We start from the raw sequence: 10,702 nt of genomic DNA, 5'->3' as shown, positions 1-10,702 counted from the left end.
ACTGTGTTATATATGTTTTTAAAAAAAATTATGGAGCAACCCTCGTATTACAAAATATGTACATTCCAGCGGTTTTCCGTGTTTTTTATACAAGCCTCCCATGTAAATGGTAAATAATCACGAAAAAGGCACATCTTCAGTTTAGGGACACATTAACTGTAGCTATTTTTTTTGTGTATGTTATGAGTAGTTGAGAGTATGGTCATCTCTTATATGTGTTTTGCGATTTTAGATTTTTTATTCTATAAAGAAAAAAAATGTTTTAGTTATTCCTCAGTGAAATTGAATATAAGTCAAAAACACTTCTTTCAAAATTCCCAATGTGACGCAATACTGCACATCTGAAATCTGAAAATGATCTGATATAAATTATCAGCGACGCTTGCAATCAAATTCATGAAACATTTTTAATTTGCGTCGCCGCTCTCCTTTCTGAAAAAATGAAAATTTCATTGCGAAAATGCTCAAGAGGCGACGCACCAATGTTTTAATTCGTTTTCTTAAATTTAATAAAGCCCTCAAAATATCTTTCCAAAGTGTAGTTTCCAGGCCGATTATCTCAAAAAATCAAAAAAAAAAATCCTCAAAAAGATTGCCCCCATTGGATTCTTTGGGTCTGAATTATGTGATATCAGTTATTATAGTGAACAAAAAGTATAAAATGTTGGTTATTAAAAAAAATCTTAAAAAATTGGTCGGCCAAATACACGCATTTTCCAATTTTGAAAAATATTGGTTTTAAAAAATGTGCACATTGGTTCAAAATTGGGTGCTCTTTCATAGCTGGGCAGACAGAGATGGTGGGGGGGAATTACCTTCAAATCCCTCTGAGGCATCAAATTTTGGCAATACCCCTTTAAAAATTAGACGAAGGTGTTTCAATCCGAGAAGGTGTTTGCACTAGACAGAATGGACTATTGGGGAAATTCTTTTGATTTGCTAGGGTTTTTAGGAATACAATTCTTTAGATTTGGTAGAGTTTTTCTTCCAATTTACAAGGGATTTTGAAGGACAATTCTCGTCTCGGTCATAAATTTTGATCCGGATGGAATAAAAAACTCCTTATTTTTACACTGAAAGCTATATTTACAACCTCATAATTTTTGAAAAGTTTGAAATTACCCCTTTACAAATTAGAAGAAATTTTCATTACCCCTCCCCTTCCAACCCCTGAATTTTTCAGTCTACCCAGCTATGTGCTCTTTCGATCTACACCCTCCATTCCAAAAGTTTCGGAACTTTTTAAAAATAATACATATCAGTGGCGCCACATCTTTGGGAAAAGTAAAATTTTCAGGATATTCTCATTTCGTGGACCAATTTTCTGTGAATTTCGTGGAACCCATCCTCGAATCTTTTGCTCTGATGAGCCTAATATTAACTGAGGAACTATATATTGAATAATCTATAACGATTATTGCAGAATATCAGATGTATAGAGTCTCTAGAACATGAAATAGACAGTAAGTCGTATGGTTATATTCTTTCCAACCATTTGCTGATGAAATCGAATCGATACAACAATTCTGTGTTCAATTTCCGACCGTTGACCGATGACGCAAATATAATAACACATTCGAAGCAATAACTTAGCTGTCAGTGATCCGATCCTTATGAAATTTGAACAAGTATATCAGTGGGGCAAGTAGCTTTCTAACGCATATAATATCCAGTAGGTGGCGCCACTGATATCTATTATTTTTAAAAAGTTATTCACAAAATTATGATTTCCAACGATTTTTCCGCATTTTTTAATAGTATGGTCATAAATGGATTAAACCATGTCCACTGCATTTTTAAAAAAAAAAATTCTGTATGCTCTAGGGAAGCTCGGTATTCCATAATCTAGAAATTCTCAAAAAATCGAAAATTTTCGATTTTTTTTTTACTTTGGACAAAAAAATTGGTTCGTTACGAATTTTCCCAGACATGACACATACACCAAAATATCACAAATTTGGTCCCCAATAAACACTCAGTTTTCCTCCGTAAAACTAATGGTGTAATTTTTTAAATTCTGGTTGGTGTGAAAAAAGTCATGGTCATTTTTCCAAAAAAGCAACACATGCAGCGCCACATGGGGTCAATCACGAAATTCTAGTGCAGCTAGTTTTTGATCAGATTTCACTAGAAAAACTAGAAATCCTAGTGCGTGAAGTTGGCTCTCAGTTTTTTTTTCCTATAAATTATATGGCCTTTGGTGTGAAGTTGGCTTCGTTTGTGACGTCATTCTTTGCACTAGATTTACTAGTTTTTCTAATATTCACTAGCGTGATTCTCCCCATGCAGCGCCATCTAGCGATCATTTTCGAAAAAAATTCCAATCTGACTTCAGATCTGGATAGCTGAGGTTCGTAGCTTTCCAACGACATATAGATCATTACCTCGCCTATTATATGCACAGAAAGTAGGCCATTCGATGAAAAACTGAAAAAGTGCGTCCGAACATTTTTCGAATCCATACCTTAGGCACATACACAACAAAAATTAAAAATTTAAAGAGACATGTATGTTAATTTTTCCATCTACTTTCGAACAAAATCAGTCTCTGGCGATTTATCAAAAACTTCGAAAAAAAATTACGGACAAACAAGATTTTTTGACAGGATCAAATCTCGGACAGTTTCCGATCGATTCCAACAAAAAAAATTCAACACTATCTACCCGAACTCCAGTTTCCGAATATGCCATTTGTCGGAAATTTGTTTCTAGTTTGGGTGGTCAAAAATGAACAAAACCAAAAATTTACCTTATTTTGAAATGCCACCTAATGGTCAAATTTTTTCGCTGGATTCTTCATAAGGGCCCCAGACGCTATCTAAATATGGTGGTAGCCCATCCATATGAAAGTGTATCTTTTTTTCATTATTATATTTTTCATTATTATTTATATAAAAATATTGCGGACATTATTACCATTAAAAAATATCCTTTGAAAAATTGTAAGATATGTATTAGGCAAGGACGATATACGACCCATCCCCTATTTCTTTTTTCTTTACATACTGCGATCAGTTCGCGAAAAACGTATTAGAAGTGCAACAAAATTTATAGGAAAAATGCGGATATGAATCCTTTTATACCCAGCCACCGACATCATATTATATATTTCTCATTTATAAAGAGAAACATAAGTGCATTTTCAAGTTGTTGCTCTAAAAGTGTGTGTAACCCCACTGTAGTTTGGAAAATTCTTTCGATTCGCTAGAGATTTTTTCTTATGATTTATCATATAGTGAAGATTTTGTTTAGCTCTTCAATATGTTGCAATGGATATGCTGAATGAGTACAACTTTTTCGATTTGCTAGGGTTTTTCGGGTCAAAGAATTTTTTTGGATTTATAGGAATTTTTGTGTTTTTTTTCACAATCTCCCGTGGAAATTTCATTTCTTTTCATACAGCTTTTTTCTGACAGTTCGTTACTTCATATAAATATCCAGTACGACAGAGATGTATGTTAGATAGACTGATATTCGATAGAGCAAAACCAGCCATCTCACATCCTCTTGCTTTCAAAAATTCTTGTTATTGGAAGAAAGAAGTGAGATGAGACGTGGTTTGAAATATTGAAAATAGCATAAAATTCACCGGACATATCCATTATGCAGAAATTATAATCACACCCTCAACTTTTTGAGATAGAGTGTTATATAATATTCAAATTAAGCTTGAATAAAACAATATTAAATTTATCTTTAGCATGGTTCAAGCCATTGATATTATTTTATTTTGTATGAAATACCTTCAAAAAATCCATTTCTTTAATAAATTCGAAACATCAATGTAGGTATATGTAAAATTATATGGGGAATCACAATGAATAAGTTTAAATGGCCTAATGGCAGCGGAAATTCGAGAAATATTAATAAATTAATAAGTTTATTTACGCACATGTGATTATTGTGCTGTTTGCTATGTTGTGGTAAATGTCAAGTCTTCATGTTGTTTGTTGCTAGATGCTCGTCCAACTTCCCCTACACTGTTAAACAACACGAGCCATCCTGCCCACGAACATCAAACGCAGGTAACTGAAATAAAAAGAATACTAGTAAATTCTGCTATGCACCTTCATAATTTTGAAAAGTACTCATAAGACACTTGTATTAAAATGAGAGGTGTATTCACTCATTTGTAATTCAAAGGTTTTCTTTTTCATTGCCTTCATAAAATAGAACAAAATGAAATACTTGGAAATGAAATTGATAATGCTCTAGGTCCAAGATGTTCACATCTAATACTAGCTAGCAGTCATCATTTACATATCTTTTGAAATAATTTCAGAATTTATCCTGACAGAACATTTAGCCCATTTTTACTTAGTTAATTACACACCGATCTATTTCACCGACTCTTTTGAGCTTGATTAATGCACGTATATGAACTAACTGGTCAAGCAAGGTTTTTAGCAAAATTCCATCATACATGCTATTTTATAAACAGAAACAAAAAAACATTTTTTTACAAGTGCATAAATACTTAAATTTTTAGTATTTTATATTTTTGTTCATGGAAGTACATATTTTTTGGTTAAAAAAATTGTATTCTCATCTTAATATGTTTATGATTATTAGCATTTGGTTAATCAATAAAAACTTGATTTGCATTAATTCTGATTGTTGCGATGTGCAATGTTGTTATATTGAATGATAATTCCGATATAGACTATACGTATACATTAGGGTGGTTCGATTTTTGTGAAAATTCAGAAGAGATACTGGCTATAGTTATAAGTTATGGAAAAATATGTAAGATTTACGAATATGACGTTTTTTTGACATATTGATGTCACAGACCTAGCGCCTCCAGAGGTCCATTTTTTAAAATTTGACCAAAAATTTCAATTTTTCAAAAAATTTCAACACATTTTAAAAACATTTTTTCTGGTTCGTAACGCTCTAATTAAGTGAAATAGATCGCCAAAGGCCATTAAAGAGCTCCCGGACTTACCTCTATCTGAAAATAGGTCCGAAAATGACTGAACATTTTTCAAAAAAATGACCCAACAAAACAAAATTTCAACTCATTATTGAGGTGGTCTGATTTTTCTGAAATTGTCCAACTCACCCTGTAACCTCTTGAGGATGTCAAATATAGATGAGTCATTTCATCTGCAATATTGCATGTTTTCGTGCTGAAATATTCTGATCAGGGCATATGCATTTTAGAAGGGAAAAGCGATGCCCACTCAAAGAATGTTGTTCATATTGAACCATTTGAAAGTCTGCATTTTTCAGTTTTTTTCAACAGATTTGTTTTTTAAGATATAGGAACTTTTCTTTGAGTGTACATCGTCTTTTCCTTCTAGAATACATCTGTCATGTCCTAATCAGAATATTTCAGGACGAAAACATGGAATATTGTAGACAAAATTACTTTTTGGTGCACAGGCAAATTTCATAAGATTGGTTATTTTCGACATTTGTTGTAAAAGTCTTGAGTAGGAGGGCATGTAGAGTCGAAAGTATTGATCAAACATAACACACAGATAATCTCTATTCGACATTCTCAAAAGGTTACAGAGTGAGTCGGACAATTTCAGAAAAATCAAACCACCTCAATAATGAGTTAAAATTTTGTTTTGTTGGGTCATTTTTTTGAAAAATGATCAGTCATTTTCGGACCTATTTTCAGGTAGAGGTAAGTCCGGGAGCTCTTTAATGGCCTTTGGCGCTCTATTTCACTTAATAAGCAGCGTTACGAACCAGAAAAAATGTTTTTAAAATGTGTTGAAATTTTTTGAAAAATTGAAATTTTTGGTCAAATTTCAAAAAATGGACCCCTGGAGGCGCTAGGTCTGTGACATCAATTATGTCAAAAAAACGTAATATTCGTAAATCTTACATATTTTTCCATAACTTATAACTATAGCCAGTATCCTTTCTGAATTTTCACAAAAATCGAACCACCCTAGTATACATGTCACAATAAAAGCATCTTTCTTCAACCACCTCTACGTTTACTATTTTCAGAGTCTATAAAAGTGGAAAACAGATTTTTTTTACATAGTTTATTTGTTGTAATACAACAACAATTCTATGTAAAAAAAAATCTGTGTTCCACTTTTATAGACTCTGCGTAAAAGTCGGATTTTATTCTGACACATTCAATTGTGTTAGACTAACTATTGATTGATTTTCCTGAGTGTCCAATGCCATTGCAAACATACATAACAAAATTGGAAATGAAATTTTTGTAATAATCACCAACCCATACAATTATTTGTAAAATAAAATTGCCAGGGGGGAAGACATGATCATTCTTTGTCAAGTTCAAGAAGGTAAACGATGATGGTGACACGATATGCGTTTTCACAGTATATTAACTTTATATGTAGATTCTAGATGAAAGCAAGACTTGACGAAACTAGATCGAATGAATTTTCAGGAGTCTAGATAATAATAATATTGTTCTCAATGTTCGAAAAATGCCTGAAAACATGAATTGACCAGCTCAGTTGAAAGAAACCAGCTTGAATAATAATTGGTTTTAACAGAACAAAAGAAAATTTCCAACAACCAGTTTTGTGAAAATTGATACATAACTTTCGTTTTCTTCTTTAATATTTTTTATGTCAATCTTCATCGACCACGTATTCTACAACGAACCAATTAAACTTATTTTTTTTGCAAAGAAGGAAAAAACACTATACAGGATGGTTTTTGTTTCCGTTTTAATAAACGTGAAGTTTTTTTTTTTGATTTTTGATGCTATTAGGATCATTCAAATGTTACTATCAAAATCTTCCAAAAACAATCATTTTGAACATTTATGTGGCGTATAATCGATTATTACTATATACACTTATATACTTGTATTTATATACCTTCATATACTTGTTTTTATAAGATCATCTTATTAAGATGTAGTTCAGCAAGTATGATCTCCGACTAAAAAACACTCAAAATTATTATTAACGTATCTTTTTGTTTGAATTTTTTTATATATTTTAAAACAAATCTCAAATAATGTAATTCATGTATTTGAATTTTCGTTTGAAAAAATGATTATCGTGAAGTTGTTGGTAAACAATATCCTTCATGTAAACAATTTTGCTGGTGTATTTTTACTGAAAAGTGTCGCTTCAAATTCATAAATTGAACGCTCTAGAATAAAAACAACGTACAGAATGGTTGTTATATCAAAGCGGAATACAGCGTTTTTTTAACATAGATTTTTTGTTGTAATACAACAACAATTCTATATAAAAAAAACGCCGTGTTCCGCTTTGATATAACAACCATTCTGTACGTTGTTTTTATTCTAGAGCGTTCAATTGTATAAATAACTTAATTTTAGAAATTATATAATTTGATATTTCCGGCGATGGTCGACATTATATACATAAAATATTACAATTTATTAATACTTCTGGCTGCTTGAGAGTGTAGAACTTTTTACTTGCAATGCTCAAAAACAATAAAAAACATTTCATAAAATTGAAAATATTTTAAAAAAGTCATTGGTTTCTACAAATACATAAAATATTACAATTTATTAAGACTTCTGGCTGCTTGAGAGTGTAGAACTTTTTACTTGCAATGCTCAAAAACAATAAAAAACATTTCATAAAATTGAAAATATTCTACATTTTTTTCTGTAAATTCTCTGATTTTATGAATTAATATTTTAACTTTTAAGTTAAAACATGAGCAAACGACGTTGTGCAATATGCATTTGTTTTTGTCTTTTACTTCTTTTCTAACCGCTATGTAATTGAATACCGTCAAACTTAAAATTAATTCAAAATATACAGATGAATCGAAGCGGGATGGTCGGTGGTAATATGACGAATCAGCAACAAAATAATATGCAACATAAACCACAACAACCTTACTCGACACAATCGAGTGAACAACAGCAGCAATCTTCTGGTATTTTTTCCACAGCATCTAATCTTCTATCTGGTGCCTCGAATGCAGCAACTGGTGGTCTCTTTGGCAATCGTCAAAATTATCCGAAGGGTCCACAAGTTATCCCACAGGGTGTCTCACAACAACAACAACAACAACAACAACAACAACACCATCAACAACAACAGCAGCAGCAGCAACAACCACAGCAACCAAAACAGCAACAGCAACAATTTAATAGTGAGTAGACATTTTGAAAACTTTTATTATAGATGTTCTAAAAAATTTAGGATAATTTCCGTACTCGTGTGGCCACTCGTGTTACAATATTGCGCACTCACTGAATTGATTATCTTTTTATATCAAGCAGATGATACGTATTTAAAATTTGAGAAATTTTTGTGTGAGTCCTCAAAAACTATATTTATTTCTGTAGCATTGAAACGAAAAAGAAGAAAACAACAAAAATAGTACAGTCACACACAACTGTGCGTTCTGATGCATAACATATATCCACTAAGTCTTCAGACTAAATTCAGACGTTCGCCATTTGAACAACAAACATAATAATAACTGCACCGGACAGCGTTCCTTCGCGTTGGTGGTTTAATAATAATAATAACTGCACCGAACAGCGTTCCTTCGCATTGGTGGTTTAATAATAATAATAACTGCACCGAACAGCGTTCCTTCGCCTTGGTGGTTTATTGAAAATAATTTAATGAAATAAATATAATATAATATAGGCGCACACTACCCAGGGGGTCAAAGTACCCGGTTGGGCTCAAACTTCACATAATTTTAGTGATTAATTGAATTCTCTAGAATAAATACAGCGTATGATACGGTCGCACACCAAAGGTTGTTTTTACATACATTTTTTGCTGTAATTTGTATGACGGTGTTTATATAATCCAATAATCCAATTAGTGAAAATTTGTGAGGCAATTTTTAAAATGACGCTCCAGAAAAAAAGTTACAGGCCTAAATTTGAAAAAGCCTATTCATCAAAAAGTCTATAAATGAAATTTTGAAAAATTCGAAATAAAACAAAACTTCAAAAAACTAATGATGCAGTATTTTAGTGATTAATTTGTGATTTCCAAAAATGTTCTGAAAATTTCGATACGACATCTGGCGGAAATTTTTTGAACAAAAAAGTGAAAATTGCCCAAAAAAGAATTATTAACGAAATTTTGAAAAGGCTTTCCATAAAAACAACCGTAATCATAAAAATTCTTCGACACAGATTTAGTGACCAATTTGTGATTCTCAAAAATGTCATCATTTGAATTTGTAACACACTCCTTGGGACAGAAATGTCAATTTTCCGATTTCCATACTAAAAGTCGAAGTTGAATGAAATTTACCAAAGCGATGACTTAGATCTAAATAAATGGTGTCATATTTTAGTGACCAATTTGTGACTCTCAAAAATGTCATCATTTGAATTTGTGACATACTCCTTGGGATAGAAATGTCAAATTTTCGATTTTCACACTAAAAGTCGAAAATCAATGAAATTTTTCAAAGCGAATACTTAGATCCAAATAAATGGTGTCATATTTTAGTGACCAATTTGTGACTCTCAAAAATGTCATCATTTGAATTTGTGACTCACTCCTTGGGACAGAAATGTCAATTTTCCGATTTTCATACTAAAAGTCGAAGATCAATGAAATTTTTCAAAGCGAATACTTAGATCTAAATAAATGGTGTCATATTTTAGTGACCAATTTGTGACTGTCAAAAATGTCATCATTTGAATTTGTGACTCACTCCTTGGGACAGATATGTCAATTTTCCGATTTTCATACTAAAAGGCGAAGATCAATGAAATTTTTCAAAGCGAATACTTCGATCCAAATAAATGGTGTCATCTTTTAGTGACCAATTTGTGACTCTCAAAAATGTCATCATTTGAATTTGTGACTCACTCCTTGGGACAGAAATGTCAATTTTCCGATTTTCATACTAAAAGTCGAAGATCAATGAAATTTTTCAAAGCGAATACTTAGATCTAAATAAATGGTGTCATCTTTTTATGACTAATGGTGCCTTGCGTCTTATTCGTTATTCCCCTTTTTAGCAGCCTTTGCCATGCAAACAGCTGCAAAAGGGGAATAAATAATAAGACGCAAGGAATGAAGCGCATACGCACATACACTACTTTCTTCATGTCTCGCTCCGTATTCTGTTTCGTGTGTTCGTAACTGACGCACGGTGCGAAAGCCCCGAGTAAACAAAGCAAATTTAGTGCTTGGGTATGCTAGTATTATTATAAATCTAAAATCATGCTAAATTAATAATTTCAAAAATTATGCTAAGACAATTATTAAGTTTTTTTATTTCAGGAAAATATGTTTAATATATTATAATTTTTATTTTTACAGGTGTTCATTCTTCTAGTGGTGGTATATTTGGTTTCGGTAGTCAACAGAATCAACACCAGCATCAATCATTCAATAATATGCCGCAAGCTGGAAATACTCCAGGACAACCAAATTTAATGCAAAAATTAGGTAATACCATCAGCGCCTAATAATAGTAATCACACATTATAATCAGTGTGGGCCACCGTTATGAAACATTAGGGTGGCCCAAAAAAATTGTCCACTATTTTTGGGCCCGAGAAATCGATTTCCGGTGAAAAAAATATAGGTGGATGTGATCTTAAGCTTGATCCAGAGCTATCAAAATATTGAAATATGACTGATTTCAATTCATTTTACGTATTTCAGAACGTGACTCACACATGACAAAAGTTTTGTTTGTAGGCATAATCAGTAGTTCATGGATGGTACTAGACTACCATAGCAATTTTAAGCACCAATGGTGTTTTTTGACCATG

The 10,702-nt window shown here is 32.0% G+C and overlaps 1 protein-coding gene across 1 annotated transcript; it reads left to right on the top strand.

The window, feature by feature from the left end:
- Nucleotides 1–7,534: 7,534 nt before the first annotated feature.
- LOC116346042 (TPR-containing protein DDB_G0280363-like) lies at nucleotides 7,535–10,373 on the top strand (the record flags this gene model as incomplete). The annotated part of the gene is made up of 2 exons (XM_031775942.1): nucleotides 7,535–8,091; nucleotides 10,245–10,373. Coding segments are annotated over exons 1-2 (466 nt in total), but the record flags the coding sequence as incomplete, so codon positions are not given.
- Nucleotides 10,374–10,702: the final 329 nt, after the last annotated feature.

Source organism: Contarinia nasturtii, unplaced genomic scaffold, assembly GCF_009176525.2.
Source record: "Contarinia nasturtii isolate CC-2019 unplaced genomic scaffold, AAFC_CNas_1.1 Cnas_scaffold_1413, whole genome shotgun sequence".
Taxonomy (NCBI): Eukaryota; Metazoa; Arthropoda; class Insecta; order Diptera; family Cecidomyiidae; genus Contarinia; species Contarinia nasturtii.
This window is presented reverse-complemented; position numbering and strand designations above follow the sequence as displayed.